This window comes from Acomys russatus, chromosome 21 (assembly GCF_903995435.1).
Source record: "Acomys russatus chromosome 21, mAcoRus1.1, whole genome shotgun sequence".
NCBI classification, from domain to species: Eukaryota; Metazoa; Chordata; class Mammalia; order Rodentia; family Muridae; genus Acomys; species Acomys russatus.
In genome coordinates this window covers 859,519-886,550 of record NC_067157.1, presented here as the reverse complement: position 1 = coordinate 886,550, position 27,032 = coordinate 859,519, and the positions used below count along the sequence as shown (strand labels likewise).

The 27,032-nt window shown below is 34.6% G+C and overlaps 1 protein-coding gene across 1 annotated transcript in view; it reads left to right on the top strand.

Moving 5' to 3' along the window:
- Positions 1 to 27,032, top strand: part of Ascc3 (activating signal cointegrator 1 complex subunit 3) — a 282,919-nt gene that overhangs the window by 159,963 nt on the left and 95,924 nt on the right. Inside the window, 9 exon segments of the mRNA XM_051164237.1 lie at positions 1,650 to 1,870; positions 3,388 to 3,473; positions 5,215 to 5,381; positions 6,027 to 6,172; positions 6,290 to 6,410; positions 9,917 to 10,059; positions 22,172 to 22,309; positions 22,403 to 22,523; positions 23,928 to 24,060. Of these exon segments, the coding sequence (XP_051020194.1) occupies positions 1,650 to 1,870; positions 3,388 to 3,473; positions 5,215 to 5,381; positions 6,027 to 6,172; positions 6,290 to 6,410; positions 9,917 to 10,059; positions 22,172 to 22,309; positions 22,403 to 22,523; positions 23,928 to 24,060 (1,276 nt within the window).

Sequence of the window (27,032 nt, the reverse complement as noted above, 5' to 3'; positions counted from 1 at the left end):
ATTATTATTATTATTATTATATTTTAATGCTCAGTTACTTCACAGTTAAGCAACCAAGCAGACATCAATTTATGTATATAATATCTTATTCTGACTATATTTTCAAAACCAAAAATTTACCATCATGGTATCTCAATTGATATTCAAATTGTACATGGTAATTCAATGATCCCATTTGGCTCAATATACATATAAGCATATTATTGAAGTTAGATGAATCAAGAAAAGCCACTGAAGTAAAGTATCTGCATTGAACATTGACAATCTTGCACAATGATTGATTTTTCTACTCTTTGTAAAAACGTGTTTGACATTGCAAATGTTGAGTTCCTTTTTCTCTCCCTTCTTGATTTACAATTCTACAAAAAAATTGAAGCAATTCTAATCTGACTAAAACACACACATAGGTCTTGGCTTAACCATGCAGTAGAGTCGAGCAGTGAGCAAAGCATGGAATAGCATTCTGACTTTTAAGTAGACCTAAAAAAAAAAAAAATTAACCATGGAAAGCGGGGACTGACTCAGACATAAACTCTGGTGCTCTATATTTAACCACCTTTCTTTGGTGGGGAGGCCTGGTGGCACTTAGAGAAAGGAAAAGCAGGCCACCAGGATGAGACTTGATAGGCTATGACCATATGGTAGGGGAGGAAGTCCCCTTCTGTCACAGACTTAGGGGAGGGGAATAGGGTGAAAGAGAGAGAGAGGGAGGAATAGGAGGATACAATTGAGGGGACAACAATTGAGATACAATCTAAATAAATTGATTTTTAAAAAAAGAAAATTAACTATGTGATACTATTTTTTACTCCTTTTTTCTTCCTGATTCTTTTTTTTTTTTTTTTTTTTAATCCTGACTGTATTTTCTCCTCCCTCCTCTCTTCCCAGTCTCTCTCCCCAATCCACTCCTCCATTTGAAGAATTAACTGAGAGTACTATGTCCTTTTGCTGAACTTTTAAAATTCAACCCTATTTAAACTTCAAATAAGCCTCATCTATATAACAATCTTGACAGTAATTTCAGTGTTTTAACTGATAGATTTCTGGAAAATGGGAAGCTATGAAGTTTTAATACTTAGGAGTAGGTACCAATATGTGTAACTATCTCTCTAAATTGTTTTAATTTCTAATTCACTAGGTCTCTAATCCATTTGACGAAAAGGGGCTAAATCTACTTTCTTCGTGGGTTTTCTCAGGACAGATTTTGTTCTTTTCAGTTTTTCTCTGCCTTAAAATTTTCTTAAGTAATTAACTGAAGCAATAGCTTATTCAGCTTCTCTGCCTGGACAGTGTACAGCAGATAAAAGTCAGCTTGTTAGTGAATGACTGTCACAGTACTAAAGTTTGTCAGTAGTATTCTGTTTAGTTTATGCATTAAGGAAGATCTAGTTTTGTTCTGTAACATAAATATTCTCATAAACTTGTTCTTTAAGTTTTATTCCAATTAATAGAGAAAGACTTAATTACTTCATAGGAACCTTCCAGAAGAGTATTCAGAATGTTACTATGATGTGGCAAATGAGTAAAGAGATGTTACTGGTGTATAAGATTTAAGGATTCTTTTAGTTATTTGAAATACAGTGTCTAATGCTTTAAAATTGTTTGTTTGTTTTAAGTAATTTTATAGTGGTTCCTGTCATGTTTTTCAGAATTACTGGACCTTCAGCCTTTACCAGTCACAGCTTTGGGGTGCAAAGCATACGAAGCTCTGTATAACTTCAGCCACTTCAACCCAGTACAGACACAAATATTCCACACATTGTATCACACAGACTGTAATGTCTTGCTTGGAGCCCCCACTGGATCAGGAAAGACAGTTGCAGCTGAACTAGCCATTTTCAGAGTCTTCAACAAATATCCAACTTCAAAGGTTTGTTCAAAGGGTCATATCTGTACAATCAACCCAAAGAGATAGTTCTTATTCTAAAAATTAGGAAGTTCTTAATATACTATCAAGACCTAAAGAGATTGTTTGCTAGCAGAAAATTTGCCAAGGGTCCACATCAGTATTAGAGTAATTTCTTTGATAAAAAATAAATAAATAATTTCCCCCTTTCTTGGAGCTTTTTAGTTGAATCTTTCCCTTGCTATATCTTCAAGTCACTGTGATAAGATACCTGGTTCATAGCCATGTTCATAAAATAAACAGTGATCTACAATCATGGCCTTTGGATATGAAGGAAATGCTGCTACTTTAAGAAAATTTTGACTATATAAAGATATTATTGTTCTCCATACCTCTGTATTCTACATTATTCTAAATGCCATGTTATTTCCCCAGCATTTCTTTATTTTTAATAAACTGTATTTGATGTATAAAATCTGATGTTTTAATGTACATATGCATTATGAAATGATTATTGCCATCAAGGTGGTTCACTTATCCATGTCAAGTAATTGCTGGATGGTAAGAGCACTTAATATCTAGTCTTAGGAAATTTCAAGTCTCTGACACAGCAATTTTTACCCATGCAGTAATAAGATCTATAGAAATTTTTCTACATAAGTGACACATATAACCTTTAAACAGTATTGCCCCGTTCCCTTCTCCCCATCCCTCATAACCATCATTCTTTTCAGCTTCCTTGAAGTCACCAATCTGAAACCAGAAAAATACAAAGAAAAGTGGGGATAGGAGTTTCTTGACATTGATCTCGTCGATACTGTTCTTTTGGCCTTATTATTTATCTATTATATATAATAAAATATACTCTTTATGGTTTTCTTTAAGTTATGTGAATATTTCACTTTGAAAGGAGAGATAGTTTTAGATTGTGATTTCAGAAATGTTTAACTTTCTTTTTGGAGTGTTTTCCAAGTAAGTGCCTTTTCATTTTGCATAACTTTACTCTCCTGCTTTTCAATCTGTTAGGTGGCTATTGTCCCATAAAGAACACATTGCACACTAGAATTGCTCAATTAAATTGCAAGATGATAAAAACAAAGATTTGGGATATATAATAGTTTGTATTTTGTTTAGATTATCAAAGGCCACTTTTGTGATATTTTTCAAAAAGTAAAAAGCTAAAATGTGTAAGTGGCATCAGTTCTCACTAAAGCTTAAACAGCTAGTTTCTCTTCTAAACTTCAAAATTAGCAATGTTTCTCAGGTATTCAGTGAAGCTCATGTAAATTCTATACAGAATGTAGTAAAGGGTTTTTTATTAGAATTCTAATCTTATATAATGTATCTTCTTATTTTATAATAGAATGTTTAATGATATCTAGTCTTATTTTGTATAAATAAAGTTAATGGTTTTCCCTTGATTAACTTAAGAGTGTAATGTTCACTGTTAATGGGAAATTTAAAATCAAATTGTTCTGTTTTAACAAATTTTGTATTTCTTATTCTTTTCATGAGTCTTTTTGTCTGTATTCCCCTTTTAGGCAGTATATATTGCACCCCTCAAAGCTCTAGTACGAGAAAGAATGGATGATTGGAAAATTAGAATAGAAGAAAAACTTGGTAAAAAGTAAGTTCTTATTTCGATTCAGAATAGGCTTTGAAGAGTGTAAGTGACCAGCAAATTTAAAAAGTACATAGAGGTGTTTCATATTTTCAGTGATTTTCATATTCTTTTATTAAAGTTTATTACCATAACTAGACTTACATCAGTATTTAACATCTGAATATGTTATCATTTAATTACTAACTGTGAATACTTTGATTTGGCATACCTTTTCCAAGAAACCTTTTTTTATTAAATTTTTTTACAAATACATTTGCATTATTACACATATATACAATAAACTACCTATAACAAGAAGAACCATGACAAAATCAGGAATTATATAAAGGTTACATTCTTAGTATTTTTGTATATTTTCTTTGGCAGCCTTGAAAAAAATCTTTTTTATCTTGGTGCGTCTAAAATTCTGAATGTAAATCAATACCTATCATACATCAGCGTTATCAACTTAAAACATCTATCTAGACCTAAGACATCTTGACCCCTAAACACCTCAGCTCAATTATAAAACTAAACTATCTGATCTTCAACTCCATCAGAACTTCAGAAGGAGTAAAATTGATTGCCTTAGTATTCCTGGGAGATATCTTTATTCCAAAAGTATAGTGTATCTAATTTTTTTTGACTGTGATTAAGAATAACTTCGAGATTCTACTTTAAAAGAATTTTGCGTGTAATTTACTCATGAAAAACATAAATATTTGAAAAACACTTATTTTTTTCTAGATATTGTAGTATTTGACATGACTATTTATTGTAGTATTATCAACAAGACTGCTGACGACTTAAATGTGGTCGCTTCAGAATAGGACTTGAGTGTTACAAACTTTTCTCTGTAAATTCCTTCAGCTGTGGATGTATTACATATTCAGTAATCTATGTAAAACTCCAACATTAAAGAAATGAATAAATGCTATGGGGACATTATCATTGAAAGAACAAGCCTTTCCCCTTTGTTCTCTTTGTGAGTCTGTATATATACAAATTGTTTAATAATAACTGAAAATTTGTTATTTAACCTCTAATTTTTCTATGTGTTATGTACGTGCCTCTTCTGTACGTTCATGGGTAACTTCTTTTTCACTATGAGGCTGAGACCTGAGAAAGGTGGCATTTTATTACCTTTTCTGATCTTGTTTATATCTTAGCATGTTTGTGTTTTTCTGTTACCCACAGAAAATTTCAGTCTCAGAAATTAAATTAAGCTTGCAAATAATTCTGTTCTTAATAAATGTCCTAACAAAAGAGCATTTTCCCTAAGTAAACAGATTTTTTTAATAGTGTCAAGTACAGTGGCATATGTCTGTAATCTTAGGAAGAAAGGATAGTAGTACAGGTTCTTCCTTTGCTACATACTTAGTTCAGAATTATCATGGACTACATGAGGTCCTGTCTCTAAAAGAAAAATGAGAGAGAGAATAATAAGATGTCAATTTCACTATGTGGGTGAGGAGATCTCAATTCAACATTATAAAATAACATAGGCAAATTGATTTATGTGTAATTAAGCAAAGCTTGACACTTAAATGCATGTACAAGTTCCATATAATTTATTTGAATTTATGCGTGTGTACACATTCTTTATTGTGATTTTCTGTATTAATGCAACTATTACATTTCAGAAATTTTCAAATGAAAGAGGATAAAGTAGTTTTAAGCATTATACAATTTTATTTCAAGAGAGAGATAGTTTAGCCTGTCCAAGGTTATACATTTCCTGAGGATCAATTTTATTTCTCCCTAGAGTTGTTGAACTGACAGGGGATGTGACTCCAGACATGAAATCCATTGCACAGGCTGACCTTATTGTCACTACACCAGAAAAGTGGGATGGAGTCAGTCGAAGCTGGCAGAATAGGACCTACGTTCAGCAGGTCACTATCCTCATCATAGATGAGATCCATCTCCTTGGTAGGTACCACTCAAGTAAAAATAAAATCTTATAAAACTTGTCACTATTTTATTAATATAATGTCACTGACAAATTGTATATATTCTTGGTGTATAATGTGTTTTTTATTTGCATACAGTGTAATCATGTTAAAATGTTTGTCATCAACTATAGCTCATTAGGTCTCCTGGACTTATTCCTGTAACTAAAGCTTTCCAACATCTCAGTTTTCCCATTCCCCACCAAACCCCTCTCGTCCCCTGACAATCTCTGTTTTGCTCTTTGGATTTTCTTGAGTTTGATTCGTCTAGATTCTATAAATTTGTCTCTCAGTATGTGCCTCGTTTCTCTTACCTAAGTGTCTTCTGGTTCACCTGTGATGTAAATGATAGGAATTCATTCTGTTTTCTTAAATTATAATATTTCATTATGTACTATATCGTTATTCATCTGTGAGTGGGCTCTTAGTCATTACTTGTCTGTTGTCTATAATAATACAGTGAACAGTGAAGTACATATAACTCTGAAAATCTACACAAAAGTGAAATTCCTCATTCTTACAGTAGTTTCCTCTCAGCTTTTTATGGAATCTTTGTGCTCTGACTTTGTGCCTGCAATAGCATGGATTTATTAAATGATTAATATTCATTATTCTGAATTCTTAGGGGAAGAGAGAGGTCCAGTTTTAGAAGTCATTGTATCTCGAACAAACTTTATCTCATCACACACAGAGAAGCCTGTTAGAATAGTTGGACTGTCCACTGCTTTAGCAAATGCCAGAGACCTTGCTGACTGGCTCAACATTAAGCAGGTATGTGGAAGAGTGATAGATTAGTTAATCAGCAACAGTTTTTATGCTTAACTTTATAAACTTGTGATACACCCGTAGATATAAAAATTGTAACTGACTTCTTTTTGTGTTTACCAGATGGGTTTGTTCAACTTCCGACCATCAGTTCGCCCCGTTCCACTGGAAGTTCACATTCAAGGTTTTCCAGGTCAACATTACTGCCCACGCATGGCTAGTATGAACAAGCCTGCATTTCAAGGTAAGCATCAGATTCTTGAAATGAAGTAATAAGCATTCTCTATAGATGCTAGATATTAAATACATTCTAAATTATTTCAGTTTCTGTTAAATGATGATGATGTTCCCACAGATTAAATCAATCAAAAGCTATGTTCATCACTCACTGAGGAGCATAAACACTGAGTTGTGTGTGGGAAAGTAGAGGTATTTCACAAATCAAAATGACTTTACAATAGAATAAGATACATATTTTATTTTAGGAAGCAGAAGACTCTTAATATTAGACACCCTAGCTATTATTATTAAGTAATTATAAATAAGAACAACAGAAAATACAGAACTTGGGACAGTTCAAGCCAGAGAAATGGTTCAGTAGTTAAGCTTACCTACTGCCCTTGCTGAGTACCAAGGCTCAGTTCCCACCACCTCATGGCAGATTACAACCATCTATAACTCTAGTTCCAGACCATCCACTGTCTCTGGCCTCTACAGGGACCTCACATTCATATGATGTGCACACATACATACATGTAGGCAAACACACATAAACAAAAAATAAAAATAAATCTTAATTTAAAACAACTGTACAATTCATTACTTTTGAAAATTCTGTAGTTTTTATGTTTTGTTTGTCATTTTCCCTTTTCTAACAAATTAGGCAAATAGGAGTGGCATACGAATAATACCTATTTTATTAAAACATGTTTTATTCAGACTACAGAAGGAATATTTATTGTATCAATTAAAAGTTAACCTCCCAAATAAATTCTCTAATGTGTACTGCTGATGATTCTGAGGTGACAGTTGTGAGGTGACTTTTTAGCTACTGTAATTAGCCTATGACAGAAGCACAGTATTGATTGTGGGCTGGAGACCCATCTTGGCAGTTCAGATTATTTACACCTCCACAGAAGCATTGTACAAAATCACTAATGAACAATAAATCTGCCATGAGCGCCTCAGCCACACCTGTTCTTGCAGCAGTAAAACACATTAAATGTTGAGGTTTAGAAAAGAAACAGATCATTCATGATTGCCTATATAAGTGATACCAGTATTACAGGAATATGTGTTTTAAACATTGTATTTCTAAGGTGATTTATAACAGATTTATCATTTAATTTTTAGTATTCAAATAAATGGTGAATAGTAAAAAATTAAGATAAATGTTTATTTTTCATGGTATGTATTATATGAAATGGCCATTACAGACAAGGAAGCAGTTGCATTGTATAAATAGTAAGTCAACAATAAAGACCTAAAGTACTTGCTGTTAGGCATGGTGTCACTTCAACCCTATCCTTATAAACTAATTGTCAGACCTCTAATGATTCCTAGATTTCTTTGAGTTAGAAATAGGATTTATTTTAGCCTTACTTCTCCAGTTGTGGTATATAGTCAAGGGCACATCAATATTTCCATTTTAAAACTGATATTTCAAGAAAGAAAGGGAGATTTAGGAACATAGAGGGAGGATAGAACAAAAGCTAGATGATTGAACCTACTCCTTAACTCAAGGCCTTAATTGTTCCTTATAATGAAGGTTATGCCTAAGTCATTGCTATAGAATTTAGTATATTGATACAAATCATGGGCATGTCAAATAATTGGCAGATTTTAACACAAGAATATATATCCTAAGTCTAACAGATAGATATATGAAGTAAAGTAGTTTAAGAATGTCTTCAAAAGCCTCAGAGACACACAGAGTATGGCATTTAAAGTGGTTCTTACAATCCTAAATTTCTTCAACAACAAGACAAGTTAACTCCTGACAACACCCAGCTGACCTTAAAGAAGATGATGAGCATCAAAGAATCTCCTTATAGACATGGCTTCAAAGATGACAAACCAACCACTGGGCAAAATGTCCTTCTTCCTGCCACAAACAGAATCTGCCTAAAAATGGGCAACTTAGATGCAGGCAGAGTAGACAGCCACACTCTGCCAAGTCAGGGTAAGCAAGTCCTCAATAGTTCCTGCCCTGCGAACAAGTCTGGCAGAGATATTAGGCCAGAAAGCTGAAGATGAGGCTCCAACGTTATAACGTGCATTGGGGGACTGGTCAGGCAGTGTCTTAAGTCAATTCATACATTTTGGAAGCTGCTAACCCGCAATGCTGGTTCTCTCAGGAATTTAAGTTTTATTAGTTCTCAAGTCTCTGAGGTGCATTGAAGACAAGATAGTATAGTTTTACAACCAACTTTAGCTGATTAGGGGACAAGATCGTTTTAGATCAAGATAAAGAAGTTAAGCTATTAGAGTTGAGATAGGATAGATATTGAAACTCAATCGGAAGTTTAGACGCAACAAGACAGGAAAAACAATTACTTCAAACTAGACGAATGCAGATGGCCAAGTCACTATGAATGTAACATGTACAGAACTCATTAGTCTCATGATTGTCACTTGGTTCTCCCTGCTGTATGTAGTTTGTTTTATACATGTGTAATAAAATAAAGGTATTAAAAAATGTTTTTAAAAAACTTGATTTTTCAGCCAACAAAAAAAGGTTCTACAGCTCACAGTTAGAAAAATAAGTTTGAGAAGTGGAAAATTTTTTATAAAATGTTTAACAACTGGGTTTTAATTTGTAATTAACATATAAGATGTTAGACATCATTGTGACATGTTTAAATAATAAAATGAGTCTTAGTGATTCTTCTCCCTCATCTGTAACCCCTTTTGCACTGTTTGGAAAGAGCTACTTAATCAAAAATTCTACTTGGGTCATTTTGCTATTGTCTTTAAGTGAAAATCACATATCCAGACAATCCAAATGCTATATGTGTTGCATTAAGTATTTCTTTAAAAATGTTATTATTCTTTCTTCAGTGCTATTATTCAGGCATCCGAGTGCCCCTGTCTTCTATGTGTTGAGCTATCATGCCCGTCCCAGATATGCATCAGATACTTAGTCTCTACTGTTCTCTGCTGCACTGTCTTCCCACTTGAAGCCTCACACATGTATTTCTGAAGTCAGAGGGAGATATTCTTCCCATGTATCACTTAGCTATGTATTGTTGCGGTTTTTAAAGTAAAATTCATCTTAATTTTTCATCTACTGATAACAACAAAAATATTAAAAATCTGTGTGTGGTATTGTTTCTTGAACATTTTCATCACTCTGCAAGGCTTGCTTGAACTGCTCAGATCCTAGGACTATTTACCTCTAGAGTCATTGCTTACACAAGCAGCAGTGTCTTGGCAATAAACTCAGAAATAGAGAGAGCTCAGTGTAATTCTATGTGCAGCTTACTTGAGAATCTCAGCATTGTAGTGCCTCTTTCTTTGGCATGACCTTGGGAGTGACAAGTGGATCTTCCATGTTCTAGGTAGTGTTCTCTAGAACTATTGCCAGCATCTTGCCTGTTCCTGTCAACCTTCCAAGTGTCCTGCTATACCCCTCCTCTACCAGAAATAATGCTAAATTTCATGACCAAATTAAGAATTCACATGAATTACATTGGGTTTTATGTATATTAGTTAAGTGGCTTAATATTTCATTCCTACAACTTTTTCCAGCAATTAGAAGCCATTCTCCAGCCAAACCTGTTTTGATATTTGTCTCATCAAGACGTCAAACTCGACTTACGGCTTTAGAGTTGATAGCTTTTCTGGCTACTGAAGAAGACCCAAAGCAATGGTTGAATATGGATGAGCAAGAGGTAAGTGAGATGCTTTTTCAAATTACTACTGTACTATGATGGGCATTATTTATTTAATCATATTTAGTTTTATTCTATAATAAAATTAAACAAGGAGTACATTGTTGTGCTACCGTCACACAACATTATTAATATATGCATGGATTTCCTTTTATATTCCCAGTAAAACATTACTTCATATATCTATACTTAAGTCATTCCCTTTGTTTAACATCATCATGATTAATATCTTATGTTCAACTATGTTTTCATAAGTTTTTAGTATTTTCTGCCCTTATACAATTACAATTGATTTTGTTAAATTAATTTCAGAAAAACAGCATGATCATTGTTTAAACTTAGTAAATATTAATTAATACATTAAACTTTAAAACTACCTTTATGTTTTTAAATAATTAAAATTTTATCCCTATACAGTTTTATTTCTCTATGTAGCTATTCCATAGTGTTTTATAATAAATATACAAGTTTTTTATTGCAACATTTCTTTAGGATTATTTCCTCAGAGATCATAGCTATTGTTTTTCTTACACTGCTAGTAGCTTTCTAAAGAAACTATACTGATTGAAGTGGTCAACCTTAGTGTATAAGTTACCAGTAGTGTGGGACAGTCACACTATAAATAAAATGTCATCTTGTTGTTTTAATCTACACCTTGGCTTTTGGATGAACATGGTAATATCTTAAGGCTGTGAAGCATTTAGGAGTTAGGGTCTGAGTCGAATAAAAAGGTCCTTAGAGATATGTCATTGAAGGCTCAACTACAAGCCCTGGCTTGCCTACTGTACTTACTGGTTTACTGAGATATGAGGCCTCCGCCACTCTCAGACTATGAATGTGACCAGTCATTTCCCACTGTGATGGAGTGAAGTCACTGTGATATTGCTGACTTACGTTGTCTGCCGGGTATTTTGTCACAAAAGCTAGAACACTGCCAGAAAAGAAGTCCAGTGTGATTCCTACCAAAGTTCTAGTGTCAGTCTCCACATAACTAGAAAATACAACTCTACAATGTGGACAAAACTACAAAAAGACTCAAGTAACCAAAGACATTTTGACCAAAAGGACAATAGAAGGCACTGAGACAGATTCAGAGCTATAATGATCAGCATAATATCAGCATAAAAATTGAGATAGAACATGGAGTAAAGAATATAGAAACCCTAATATCCAGATCCATAGCTCACTCTTGACAATGGTGGAAAGACACAGATTTAGAAACCTTTAATCTCAGTACTCTGAAGGCTTAAGCAGGTGGATCTCTGAGTTCAAGGCCAACCTGGTATACATAGCAAGTTGTAGGTCAGCCAATGGTACATAGCAAGATATTGCCAAAAAAAAAGAAAAAAGAAAAGAAAAATAACTAATAGATATACTATTTTTCCAGGTTCTAGATTTTATCCTCAGTGCCAGAAAAGCAAAATGAAGAAAAGAAAGAGAGGAGAGGGGAGGGAGAGAAACTATAATGGCAGGCCTGCCATCTCAGCTCTTAGGAAGCTAAGACCCTGTTGAACAACAAAAATGACACATTAGAGTAAGAACAGTCTTTTCAATAAAGGATGTTGAGGAATTAATTTCTTTACATGTAAAATCATGAAGTTGCATATGTGTCTCTTACAAGTTCCAACTCAAAATGCTTAAAAATACAAGAAAGAGGCACACGCCTTTAATCCCAGCACTTGAGAGGCAGAGGCAGGTGGATCTATATGAGCTCAAGGCCAGCCTGGTCTACAAAGTGAGTCTAGGACAGTCAAGGCTATACAGAGAAACCCTGCCTCCAAAAACCAAACCAAAACAAATAAATAAATAAGAAGAAAAAAGAAAGAAAGGAAAGAAAAGAAAATTCAGCAGAATTCAGAGACAGCCTTATAGAATGGGAGAAAATACTTGGAATATATACATCTGACAAGTTATATGGTTAGAGTCCAGAATGTTTTTTTAAAAACTAAAACAAAAACAAAATGCTGATCAGCAAATAACCTGATAAAAATTGGTGAGTCTAAATACACGTCTCAAAAGTAAACAGAAAGGTACCAGGTATGAGAAAAAAATGCTCATTATTTCTGATTGTCAAATGCAATCAAAGCCACAGTTATATTACATTACTGTTGAGTTTCAGTAGCTGCACACTGACCACTCGAACAAGACTCAGATTGCTGGCAATTTATTGAACATTGAACAAAGACTGACCTGTCAGGGACACAGTCTGGATTTAAGCAACAAGACTGTGATCATGAGTTGTTCTCATGGTGAGTTTTTAAAGGAAAAATACTATAACCAAGCAGAAAGAATCAGTTCTATTCCAGGTACATTGTGCTTAGGTAGCTAGACAGAGCATTTTTAAGCTGTTTGGCTAGGCTTTAGGGAAGGGAAACTGAGGGACTTTCCAGTTCCCCCACCACTCTGGGAGAAAGGAACATAGCAAGGTATTGTAGTTTTACTTAAGTTGAACATGCATTTGTCATCAGTTGAAGCAGAACATTTGACAATATTGAGCTGTAACTTAAAGGCTATTCTTTTGTCAGGCAGGCAGAACCTGAGAACTTGAACTCAATTTTACCTTATGATCAAAATGGCTTGTTACGCTAAAAACGAAAGCAGGTGTCAACAGAGGAGCTACAGTTATGCTAAAAACTAAAGTAAGTCTCAACAGAGGGCCTATGGTTGTGCAAAAAGTTAAAGCAGGCCTCAATAATTGCCCCAGTATTGATGGTATACATCAGAAAGACTACATACTGTAAATATGACTAGGATGTGCTGAAAAGAGAACCTTTTCAGAATATTGGTGAGAATGTAAATTAGTTCATTGTGAGTATTCCTCAAAAGCTTAAATGTAGAACTATATGATCCAGTGAGACACCCAATGACATGAAATTAGTGTGTCAAAGAGGATTTTCACTTCCATGTTCACTGCAGCACATTCACAATAACCAATGAAAAAAAATCTTAAATTTCTACAAACTCAGGAGTAGACAAAGCTATCGACATCTATGTCGAGGAATTTTAACCCAACAACATGGCTACTCTGGTGAGGGATTACATCCAAAGACGTAGGTCCATCTTTAATCCCTCTGGCTGGAATACAAACAGGCCTTTAGTATTTACCTTTAATCCCAAATAGTGATGTCTAATTGAGGGACAAAGTGATGAGTCAGAGAAAGATTTGACCGAATGAGTCAGAGCTAGGAGAAGCCAATTCTAATCAGTCAGCTCCGAGAGAAGACAACAGGGAGTGTAAGCAAAATTACATACATTTTTCTTCTTCCATTTTCTTGTGTGTATATTCAATTTTTTTCATGTTTCTGAATACATGGACACGTAGAGGCCTAGATTTGGTGCCAAGAATCATCCTAGATTGCACTTCTACTCTGTACATTGAGGGAGGGTCTCTCAGACAAACCCAAAGCTCATCAACATGCCTATCTAGCCAGCTTGTTCTGGGGATGCCCAATCTTTACCTTTTGAAGATGGAATTACAAGTGATTGCCATGGCCAGTCCTTATACATAGGTTTCTGGGATTCCAAACTCCAGTCCTTACATTTGAGTGGCAAGTCCTGTAACCACTAGATATTTCATTCATTTTTTGAGAACAGTTTTGTTACTTGTGGAATAAGAGGGTTTCCTACCTTGGTAGCCGTGGGCATGGAAAGATACATTTAGAATTAATAATAAGATGACAGATGAAAGATAGGAAAAGTAATCAAGAATGGCTCTCTGATTATTAACTCAGAACATAATGATGCTGCTTATTGAAATGGCAGAATCTAGGAAATGAAGGATTGAAGGAAGAAAGAAATTTGAACTCAAAAGTTATTTTTACATATTTTTGGTATGTCTAGGACTTTCAATTGTGAAATTACAAAGTGATTAAATCTAAGAGGTCTGTCAAACCTACAGCAGATGTGAGAGGTGAGCATATGGAGTTGGACATATTTATGTACAGGCAGACTTTCAGCCCAAGTATGTCCATCCATATCAGCCTTGGCAGTGTAGACAAGCAGAGGACCACAGGAGAGTTCCTCATTTTGATGTAAGACAAAAATTGGGGAGCTGTCAAAAGCTAGGGTAAGTGATAACAGTATACTGGGCTCCATACAGGAGGAAGTGCTCAGCTGCACAAAGTGCTAAAGGGAATTCATGGTATGAGAGAGAAGCTCCCAATGTGATTTAACACTTGGAGGCCCTGAGTTGAACTTGGCAACGAACATTCTGTTATGAACAGAAGCCAGTTTGAAACTGGTTAAGGAGTAAATGAGGGAAGTGGGAAGAAATCGAAGTAAATACACAGCTCAGTTAACTGACACTTTTTGATTTGGCACTGATAATGTTTCACTGAATCACATTCCCTTGGTTGTTTGACTGTGTAGCCCCACATGCAACAGGAATGATTCAGCTCTGCGTACTTACCAGCCAGCTCTAAATGACATGAAAGTGGGAGAAAGCCCTTCTGAATTCACTACTTTGAAACCTCAGAATACTGCCTTTACTTCTCCATCAGCAACTAGCTGAATACTGAAGCAAAATATTAGGCTTTTGTATTTACATTCTCCCCTCAGTTCTGTCTCTTACTTCAAAGCCACAGACCTACCCATTTCTTTCTATCTACTGTTAAAAAGATCTAGGTAACTAAAATAATATAAGAAGGAGCCAGTTCATTTATGTTTATCCTTTTGAAGGAAAGCGAATGAGAATTCTCCAAAGCTTTTTGGCCCCCGAAAAAATGTACAGCAAAATCTATTAGGTTATTCCCCGAAGTCCTGCAGGGCAGGTGGGGAACATCCAAAGATCCAAAGCAGGAAGTAGAATCTCTCTGACTAGAGCAAGCCCAGTAAGGCATGTCGTTGGACATAGCATGAAAACAAGTATGAGCAGTACACCAGAATGGTAATATCTTGTTAATTCAAATTAATTGACGAGAAGCCTACCTAAATGACATTGAACACAAAAAAAAAAAAAATTGCTGATTTTATATACTACTTTAAAGGAAATTCATGAAAGAAACGTGATAAGTAAATCTTTTAGGGTTTTGTTTTGCTTGTGATACATAGGATCAAACACAATGCCTCATACAGTATAGGTAGGTAGGTGATTAATAAGCCTTTCTTATAAGAAAGATTATATAGATGACCAAACTGTATGGCACTATTGTGTGAGCTTCACTGAATAAGGAGCCAGCAAGCTGAGCATTCACTGTTTTCTGTGATCTGACCTTGAACACGTTATGGATAGTTGCTTCCCAAGACTCCTGGGCCTTCCCCACCATGATGCCTTTGCACAGGAACTGTAAGACAAAACAAGCCCTCCTCACTTAAGCTAGTTTGCTTAGGTATTTTGTCCTAGAAACAAGACTAATAACCAATGTAACAAGCTTCTACCACTGACTTACATCCTTGGTGCATTTTTATTTTCACTGTGATAAAGAATTTGCTATTTTTAGTGTAGGGTGCCCTCCAGCTAAAGGTCCTCCTATGCACGATTCCAGAGTAACTGGAAACACCAAGCTGTTCTCTGACCCTGGGCCTATTCTCTGAATAACTCGGGCCTCAACCCTCTTTAAAAACCAAGGAAATTCTTAAGATGTGAATAATCTAGAAATGGTGTGGAAAATAGATATCAGTGGACCTGCTGAGCATTGGACATTTGGATTCAGTTGGGGCTCAAGGGATATGGGTGTGATTATGAACATCAATTTTCATGCCTTAAGCCACAGAAGACAAGAAGAGAAGCTGTCTCTCTTTTTTCTTAGTTGGTATCATGCATGGAGTTGTTTAAAGGAAAAATATCAAATCTGGTCATAAACTTGTAGAACATAGTTCTTATCCCAGTTTTCCACATACAGAAATAGCACAGAAAGATTGATTACCTTAAGTGATGCACAAAGCATGTCACAAATAGGCAAACACAGGGTAACGAACTCAGCCTGTGTTGTTTGTTTGCTTTTTTAATCTTGCAACATGGTAAGTGCTCACTAACAGCATATTAACTTCAGATAAGATGGAAAAGTCAGAATGGAATAAAGAAAACTTGATGAAGAAAACTGTACAAGAACAAGGAACTGACAAGACTATGCCATTTCACAATCGTAAGGAACTGAGAGGTGGTATTTGGTTTTAGTTTAGAAAGCTAGATAGTTGAGATGTTCTTGTTTAGGCATAGGAACAGAACTATTCAAATACTAAAGAATATGTATATAATGCCAATAATCTGAATGTGTAAATTATTCCCCGGTGAGTACATGATAATTACTCGTTGCATCTTAACCTGTTTTCTGCATACAGTCTAGAACAGTGAGGTCTGGGAAACACTGTAACTGCAAGTAGTCTCTCATTCATGTAATAACGTGTGGGATACTGTGTTTGAAGGTATGAATTCTATCCAGCAGTTCTAAGATCAGTACTGACTGTCCACCATTAGTTATGAGACCCAAAATATGCTACGTAGCTGCTAAGCCTCAATTTTCACATGTAAAAGGAATGGTAATAATTCTGTCCTCACAGGACTGCTGTGAGAAGTAATTGTGTTTAAAAAAAATAAAACACTTAGGATCCTTAAAATATCCTGTTTTTAATATGTTAACTATTATGGATTGGGTCTGTGCTTAGAAAATACCGCCTTAAGAACATTGTAGACCTGAGTGCCCAATTGGAATCTGCAGATATTCCAAAATTACATAAGAGACACTCATCCTTTGTTAGTATCATGGTTCTTCAGCATTGAGTATGGCATATAAATCAGCTGCCGCTGCTGAAAGCAATGAGGTAAACTTTGACATTATATATATGCTAAAGTTAACTCCCACTGTGCGTAGTGGCACATGCCTTTAATCCCAGCACTCAGAAGGCAGAGGCAGGGAGATCACTGTGAGTTCAAGGCCAGCCTGATCTGCAGAGTGAATTCCAGGACAGCCAAGACTACACAGTGAGACCCTGTCTCAAAGCAAAACAAAATGGGGCTGGAGAAATGGCTTAGTGGTTTAGAGCACCGCCTGATCTTCCAGAGGTCCTGAGTTCAATTCCCAGCAACCACATGGTGGCTCACAACCATCTATAATGTGATCTGGTACCCTCTTCTGCAGATAAAGCACTCATATTCAATAAATAATAAAAACAAAACAAAAAGTTAACTCCGTAATATTCCTTTTCAAATCAGTTTCTTCTGTGTTTCAAAAACATATGTGGAAATATTCTCCAAGCATACAGTAGAATCAGAGCCCTCTAAAAATGCAAATAAGCATTAAAGTTATGATCAAAAGTAAATTTTCAGTCTTTACAGAAGGATTTACTGCTAGTGATATAGGGAAATTATCTTAGAAATGTGAGTAAGGAAAACATGTTAATATCTTACCCTGTAATTCAGTTTGTATATTATTATCAATAAGAAGTAGGCAAAGATAATTTTTAAATGGTATTCTGTGTGTTTGGGAGCCATAGCAAATCTATTGTTTACTTTTTTGTTTTGTTTTGGTTTTGGTTTGGGTGTTTTTTTGTTTTGTTTTGTTTTTAGGTTTCTATTTACTTCTTTGTAATTCACATCTTCTTTGTGTATTTACTCCACATGGAATGTTTTTTTCTCTCAGCATTACCAGAAATTGAACCTATGGCTTTATATGCTAAAAGCAAGTGCTGTGTTCCTAAGCTTTGTCCACAGGCAGATTTATTTTTTAAATCACATATGTATAGGATTAAAATTATTGTTACAAATTGTTTGAGGTGTGGTTCTATTTAGACTTCAGAAAAGGCCAGGAAAGAAATGTAATTTTGTAGTATTGTTGATTTTTTTTTTTTTTTTTTTGAAGCTTTTACTCTGAATAGCTATTGCTTGATATCTTTTCTGTTAGCAAATCAGTAGAATGTTGTATGTTGTTTCCTCTACTGTTAATTGCCCTCTCTTCTATCTGTGTGGTTCATCATAGAAAAACAGGTTAAGAAATTAATATTTGCAGGAAAAAAAACAAGAAAATACTTCATTTGCCATTGGGAACAGTGTGATCTGTTTAGTTCTATTTTCAAAAGTCTTTGTAGCTTTCATGATTCTTCTGCTCAGTGCATCTTCTATCGAGCAGTTTAGACCACTGATAAGCATTATTCAGTGGCATATGGTCTGAGTCTGACATGCTTTGAAAAGAGTGCAGCTTTCTGATAATGAGGATTCTGTGAAAATGGGAAAACCAGCACAACAGATATGCTTTGAGTAGCTATGGGATTTTAGCATCTTGAAACAATATATCACACTCAAAGGGACAGAACTGGCCTGCACAGTCTGTTAGCTCATTCTTGTCCAATCTGGTCTCCTTTCTTTTGGAGCCAGCATTGTCATCAACTTGCTGAATTATATTCTGACTGGAATGTACTTTAGGCCCAGAGTAATGTATCTACTTAAATGGAATCCTATCTCTCTACAAAAGCTTTTTGAGTATAATAAATTTAAAATATAAAAAATTATATTAAGTTAAAGTAAATGGTTCAACAGCTTACATATGTGCCTCTGCTCCCATCCCCTAAAACAGATCACTCACTCCTTCGAAGAATACAGATCTGTTTCTCTTTTAGGTACAATATTGAATTTTTTTCTGTTTAACTATTAAGTGGTCTGACATATTTCAAAAGCTGTTTATTAAAAAAATACCAGTGGATTACAACAAATATTTATTAAACAGAAATGAATATTGTAATTGAAACTTCCTATGGTTTTCATTGTTGTAGTTAGTCATAGTAGCATCCCATCTTACTAAGAATTAAGCCTTCAGTCCTATGGCATCCATCTTTACATAATAAACAATGTGTCTTTTATTTGCCTAGAGTGGTACACAGTCTTGGAGAAGTGGTAACCCAAATACTTACTGTGATTCCTATTCTATTGAATCAAAGTTGAAAAGAGTTACTGTATTGATTTAAAAATCAGTGATAACTTTTTAATTTTAGACATAGTATTTTGTATTAACTGTGGTATTAGCAGTCAAGTGCATTGTATAAAGGATAATCTGTGGTAAGCTTTGTAAAAGACAGGCAAGTAGAAAGTGATGAAGAAGTATCTATTAAAATGTTTGGCTTTCGGAGCCAGGTGTGGTGGCGCATGCCTTTAATCCCATCACTTGGAAGGCAGAGGCAAGCAATCTCTGTGAGTTCTAGGCCAGCCTGGTCTACAAAGTGAGTCTAGGACAGCCAAGGCTACACAGAGACACCCTGTCTCAAAAACCTAAAAAAAAAAAAAAAAAAGGTGAAAGAAAAAATAAACGGCTTTCAGTACATTAAAATTTCCCAATATTTTTGGTTCACTTTTTGATCAAGATGAAACTCATTTTTAAATAGAATAACAAATATCTACGATTCCATGAAATGTATTCTTAAATTCCTTCAGTCTAAGTAGTATTTCATGTTTAATTATTAGCGTCTATAAATTTTCCTTCTTAGTGTTCAGAAAATTTGAGATTCATCTCTAGAAACTGATAATAAATGAAGTTGTTTTTTTGTTATTGTCCTCTTGAGGATTTAAGGGATTTCCAGCTCAGATAGGAAAAGCTATCTTTCTTAATGATTGATTTATGTGAACACGAGGTGGGGAGAGAGAGAAACAACTCTTCTTTCTACAAACCTATCACAGAGGTTTTGGTTTTTGAATGGCAAATGGCATATCACTTTTGAGGTATGATTGTTATGGGACCCTATAAATTACACAGTTCACATGTAACTTCGGAAACAAATTAAGAACATTTCTATATTGTCTTTATGGTAGACAGTGTACATATGCTAAATTTCAGAGAAATTTTATTTGTTATGTTCACAGATAAATGTACAAACACTGTTAGTTATAAGACTGTTAGTTATATATTATGGACTGCTAATACACTGCAGCTAACAGTAAAAGTTGATAAATAACATTTCTAATGTGTGTTTCTTCAAAGTACTATCTACTCAATGCATTGCTTTCTGTAAACTAGTATTACTAGTAAACTTTCCATTTCTGGTTTATGTATTATTAATATTTGACTACCATACCACATTTTAAATTTTTACAAGTATTTAATTATGGAAACAAAATTAGTAGAAATAGAAGCAATCATTCCTTATATGGGTAATGTGGACTTATGTATTTTTCTAAACTGTAGCAGCTAGATAAAGGTCCTGATTTTTGAGATGTTTAACTTACGCACACCCAAGGAGGAAATGGATGCAGGTTTAATAGAAGTTGTATGATAGAAGTTGTCAGTACTAAAACAAAACAAACTAAAATCTAAAGACAGTATTATTTATATTTCCATCTCAAACATGTAAAATTGTACATGTTACTTATTCCAAGGCCTCCCTCCACTATTGAGTACTAGTGGCATGTAGTGGTAAGGCTATAGAGATAACTAAATTAGCCTTTAAAGGGTGTGATGTTGAATGGTCATGACCAGAAAATCTTCCTGTGCTGTTCCTGAGGTTACTCTCTGCTTTAGGCTAGAGAAGATCACTAAACAGAAGAGATTGGACTTTCTGTCTAGTACTTTATGAGGAAAAAAATTTATTAGAAAATAAAATCTTATTTTATTGCCATCAAATTTGTGTTGCACTTATTATTTCCAATATACAGTGAAGAAGAGCATACCGAAGAATTTTTATAAAATGTATTTCAGAAAGCGTGTAGACATGTGAAACTTAACTGAGCTAAGTAAAGATTAGGTGTCAACATTGTAAAAATACAAAACCTACCCAGGCACAGTAGCACACATCTGTAATCCCAGCTCTTGTGGATGTAGGGGCAGGCAGATCATATGAGTTCAAGGCCAGCCTGGTCTGCAAAGCAAGTCCAGACAACCGAGGCTACACAGAGAAACTCTGTCTCAGGAAGATAAAAAAAAGGTACAAAACTTAGACTATGTAATCATTTTTAATATATTAAAAACTCTAAGCCGTACATCGTGATGCACACCTTTAATCCCAGCACTTGAGAGGCAGTGGCCAGCGGATCGCTGTGAGTTCGAGGCTGGCCTGGTCTACAAAGCGAGTCCAGGAGAGCCAAGGCTACACAAAGAAACCATGTCTCAAAAATAAATAAATAAATAAATAAAACCTCTAAAATTAGAAATGTATAGTCTAACTTTGATATAGCCAGTTTAATTGATAGAATAGATTCTTTGTTTAGGAACAAATTAAAACCATAATAGAGTTGCAGGTAAATGTATATATTACAGATATTTGAGGGGAAAAAACCTAAGTGAACTGTAAGTGAATATTATAAACTGTGAGTTGATCAAATTATTTTAAGTAATGAAGTTTGAAAAGCTAGATAAGGATGTATTATGAACAGAGGGTTGGTACCCATAAGTACAAAGAGCTAAATACACATCAATAAGAAAAAGAAAATCATCACATCTACTTAAAAAAAAAAAAAAAACAAGGCATTTAGCTTCACTGCTCATCAAAGCATAGTCAATCTGATTGCTTTTTAGTGATCAAAATTGTTCAGAGTCTGATATGATTTTATGAGCTTTTATGGGAGAAATGTTTGGAGCAGATATCCTTCAAGTATCTTCAAACATTTTTAACCATTGGCAATTTACATATAAGGCTAGTAGTAGCTATTATTACAAAGCTTTAATGAGGCTAGGTTAAATACATATATAAAATTACTGATGTTTACAGATAAAGAAACTAAGGCTCAGAGAAGTCATGTGACTTCCTTAATGGGCACTAAGTTCATTATGAAAACTGTTGGAATAATGTCTATCTGGAAGGATTATATCAGATTCTTTTTTTCTTCATTTTCTCAATTTTAAACATAGTTCCAAGAAGATAATTTTTTAATAAAATAAGATACTGAACCTTTTTAGACAATGTTGTATCCTTTTAAATAGTCTTTAATCATTAAAGGGAGCTTCTGTTTATCATCATGTATTTTTCTCTTATTGCGTAATATTAAAATGGATAGTATAGAAAATATGTCTTTACAAAGTAGGAATTCTTTTCACCATACCCAGGTTTAATGAAAACAATAAAGGGGCTATATATTTATTCCCATAAAATGTCATTAAAAGAAAACAAAGCCTCAGTGTCAATCGCATGAAATCGAAATGCATGAATATTTTGAAATCAATTCACCTATGTCTTGGATTTATGCTTGCATTTACAGATGGAGAACATCATTGGAACAATGCGAGATTCCAACCTAAAGTTGACTCTAGCTTTTGGAATAGGCATGCATCATGCTGGGCTACATGAAAGAGACCGAAAAACTGTAGAAGAGCTGTTTGTAAACTGTAAAGTTCAGGTACTTTTTCCCCCCTCCCTCATGAGCACATATTTAAAAGTAATAAAGAAATTCTATTTTACTTAGCTGTAAGACATTATCTTTATCTTTTAGGTTCTCATTGCTACAAGCACGTTAGCATGGGGTGTAAACTTTCCAGCTCACTTAGTAATTATTAAGGGAACTGAATATTATGATGGAAAAACAAGACGTTATGTGGATTTTCCCATCACAGGTAATTTTTCTTACTACAAAGATATATTAAACTTACATTTTATCCTTAGCAGTTTAGGTTAATATAAATTAAATTTTGGAATTCATCCCTTTTAATTATATAATAAAACAAGTTAAGAATTGTTCATTTTCAGTACAAATGATTCAGAAAATATTGAACTTGCCTTTTTCCTTTAACTTCCCAATTCATTAATAATCAAAACCATAGTTAGTGGTTTCAAATTCATAAATACAAGTACTGGTTAATAACGGTTAGAGACAATAAATTTTGATTTAATACTACAATTAACAGATTTTAGAAGCTAAATAGTTTTAAAATTATATACTACTGCAAAGGTTCCTACAGATTATAAAAGAAAGAAATTTTATTCTCTGGGAGGATGAAGGATAAGAATTAAACAGATTTCTTATCCAGGGTGATCAAATAAACAAATGCCCTAACAGGAGAGGTTTTCCTATATGGGTTTTACTTCTCTCTTTATATAGTTAAAATAGAGATATTATTTATTTTGTGTGTGTATACATGCGCACATTGTGGGGAGGTGAGCACAGCAGCAGTGTGTGTAAGTACATGCCGGTGGAGGCCAGAAGTTGATACCAGCTGTCTTTCTTAGTCACTCTCTACTGTTACTTACTAAAGCAAGGTCACTTGCTGAACCCCATGGTTCTCCTAGTCTAGTGTCCAGCTTATCCTGGAAACCTTGTCTCTGCCTCCCAAGTGCTGAGATACAGACAGGTTGCCATAGCTTTTATGTTAGTGCTGGGTTCCAAAACTTCTGTCTTCGTGGTTGTGCAAGTTTTTAATCCACTGAGCCATGTCCACTAGACTTAAAATAACAATATTCTTATAGCATCTTAAATCATGTAACTCAAGAAAAATTTATTTCACAAATAGTATAAGCTACATTTTCAGAGTTCAGACTTAAAGCCAAGTGTGGCACACGCCCATAATTCCATAATTCAGGAAAGCAGAGGAAGGCAGATCTCTGAGTTTGAGGCCAGGCTGGCCTATAAAATGAGTCGAGGACATCCAAGGCTACACAGAGAAACCCTGTCTCAAAAAACAATACAGAAAACGAGTTCAGATAGGGGGAAGAGGGAGGAAATATAGGACCTGGAGGAAACAAGGGAGGGGATACAATTAGGATGTAAGGTGAATAAATATTAAAAAACAAAAGAATTTCTAAGTAAAAATTTAAATTAACATATATATGTATACACACACAAATTATGTTTGTATATGTGTATATACTATATAAGTTAGGACACATTCATAATTTCCAAAGGATCACATAGTTTTTACTCTATTGTCTTTTAGTTCTTGCTGTTAGAAACATGCCCTAATTGGTAACCATACCTCATGCTCAGTGTCACTGCAGAATGTCTCTTATTCTCTCCTCCATAGATGTGCTGCAGATGATGGGGAGAGCTGGGAGACCTCAGTTTGATGACCAAGGCAAAGCAGTAATTCTAGTTCATGATATAAAAAAAGATTTTTATAAAAAATTTCTTTATGAACCTTTCCCAGTAGAATCAAGGTAAGTTTGGTTTTAAACTAATGTAAAACTTTTCATTTTCATAATGAGTTGGTGTTTTTCTGGTTATTTTTTTATTAAAATTAAGGTTTGTCATAAAATGTGTTTTGATTATATTATTTCCTACCCCCCAACTCCTCTGAGATTATCCCCACCTCCCACCATCCCAACTTCATGTTCCTGCAACCTCCCTCCTTCTCTGTCTCCCTCTTTCTCTCAAAAGAAACAAAAGCACTAATAGAGAAGCTATTTGCCATTGATACATATTGGGAATGGAGAAATCGGTTCTCACCAGTGAAGTGACACTGTATATCCACCACACTCTTGGAAATTCATAGTGCCTAGGAATAATTGCCCAACATATAACAGACTCTGTACTTGATTTTTATTGGTTTTTCTTTTTGTTTTTTGAGGTTTGTTCGTTTGTTTGTTTGTTTGTTTTAAGGGTGTTGGGGCTTATTGTTCAATTTTATTTTCTTTGGGTATTTTTTTTCCTGCCTATGCTTTACTAAAAAGTAGCAGAACTTTGCTGTGAGATAACATGTAGCTGTTATTATTAAAATGATAATTCTAAAAATTGCCGTATGCTGTATGCACTGATCCATTAGCTCTGGCACCAGGTTGAATTCTGAGCTCTGCCCCATACTTGTTTGGCTTTGAGCAATTTGTTTCACTCCTCAGTATGTGTAAAGTGGGGTTGGTAGCAATTCTACCTAGCTCATTTGTATTTGTAGGCATCAGCTGAATAGTGCTTGGAATCATTATCTTTGGTAAAGAAAGCATTCAATACAGTGTTAGTTTTCTGAGCAATTTGTATTTTACTTGGTATTTGGTTTTAGATACTTTTTGCAATAAATAATGCCCATAATAAGGAGGCATGTAATTAACAGTTTATTTTGCAGATTATGAGAAATTCAAGAATTCTTTTCCACACTACCTGTAACTGCAGCTCTAATAGAACGCTGTAGTCTCTTCTGGCCTCCAAGTATGCCACCTTCACATACATCACCCCCCGACACACACACACTGACAGACAGAAACATACATGTATGCACAGGCACATGCATGCAAACATAAGAATAAAATACATCTTAAGATAAGAATAAACATTTATTAAAGACTTCAGCAGTTCCTGAAGTTGGTGGTTACTTTTGGTTTGCTTGTTTTGGCTTTTATGTGTTTCTGTCTTGAGGATTGAACCTGGGCCTGAGGTATGCTAGGCCCTACCACCACAGTATATCACTGGCCTTCTTGCTTTTTATTTTGAAACAGGGTTTTCCTAAGTTATCCAGAGTGATCTTGAACTCACTAAGTAGCCCACGAAGGCCTTGATCTCACAGTTTCCATGTCTTAGGCCCCTCACCTGAGAACCTGGAATCACAGGATACACCACCAGACTCTGCTGTTTGACAGTGTGCTTGTGTTTTCCAAAGATGAAGAAAATATATAAATGTTTATGTCTTAATATCAGTATTATAAAAATATCATCTGTGTTAGAAGGGTAATAGGATATTATGAACAATTCTATACAAATGATTTTTACAGTTTAGCTAGAATAAAATATATTTTAAAAAACTATTGAAACTGACACAATACAAAATAAAATATAAATTATCACTGCCTGGTCTTTGAAAGCAATTAAATTCAGCATCCAGAATTGTTTGATAATGAAATCCTTGGACTTATACTTCACCGTTGAATTCTTCATGTTGAAGGAATACTCTCGTTCGTAAATGACCATTCTCCTAGTAATAGAAAAGATAGGGTTTTCAGAGTATAGTGGTGCATGCTTTCAATCCCAGTATTCATGAAAATCTGTGTAAGTTTGAGGCCAGCCTGATCTACATAGCATATTCCAGGCCAGCCAGATCAAGACTACATAATGAGAACCTGTAAGAGTCAGAGGAGAGATGAAAAGTACCAATAGGTATAACTTTCTAGTTGTTGTATGGAGTCAGAATAACTCAGAAGCTAAAATTCTGTAAGAAATCTTTTTACGAACTTAACAGACTTGTGTATCTTTTAAATGAATATAGAAATCCAAAACAAAACATCACTAAGTTAAACTCAGCAATATATGCAATAGTAACAAGTACAATTTATTCTATAAATGCAAAAGTTGTTTTCTGAAAACAAGTGAATCTAATTCACCACAAAAACAAGTGAGATGCATCGTGAGTAGCCCTGATGTATCTTTAATGCACTTGACATAGCACACACATTTATAACAAAACAAATTTACTATGAGCATTATACAGCCAAAAGATAAATTTTTAGTGCTATGACCATTGCTAATATTTTATGTCATAGAAAATTTCATTGTTAATTTAGTTCTCTGTTACTGCACATTTTGCAATCGAGTTTTCTTAAAAAAATACACACACACACACATACATGTTTTGCCTGGATGTATGTCAGGGCACAATATGCCTGCCATGCTCTAGGAGGCCCTGGAGTTTGTAGTCTGCTGAAGTGCCTTATGGTACCAGCAACTGTGGTTGGGTCCTCTGCATGGACCACTACTGAGTTGTCTCTCCAGCCCCACAGCCTGTCACATGTGTAATGTGACAGTGAGGCATTTTACCATTTTTATACGCATGTAAATGTTTTTCTATCAGAATGTGATGAAGAAATGAAATTGCTAGATTATAGTCAGCCATCAAGTAGATACTGCCAGTACTTTTTCATGCTGACTATCGTTTTTCTTCTGTTACAAGTACATTGAGATTGATGTAAAGAACATATTTTTAATTGAGGTTGTTTTTAGTCTCTTCATGTCTTTTGCAAAAAACAAATTTGAATACTTGGATATGTTCCTATGTAATTACTGAGCCTATAGAGAAGGGGACTTTGCTTTCTTTTTTCTGTTTTACATGAGAAACTAAAACTAGCATGTTTTCCCCAGTATTTAAATACATCTGATCACCTTTGTATATGCCACAGTACCTAATAGAATGCTGTTTTATTTTTCTGAG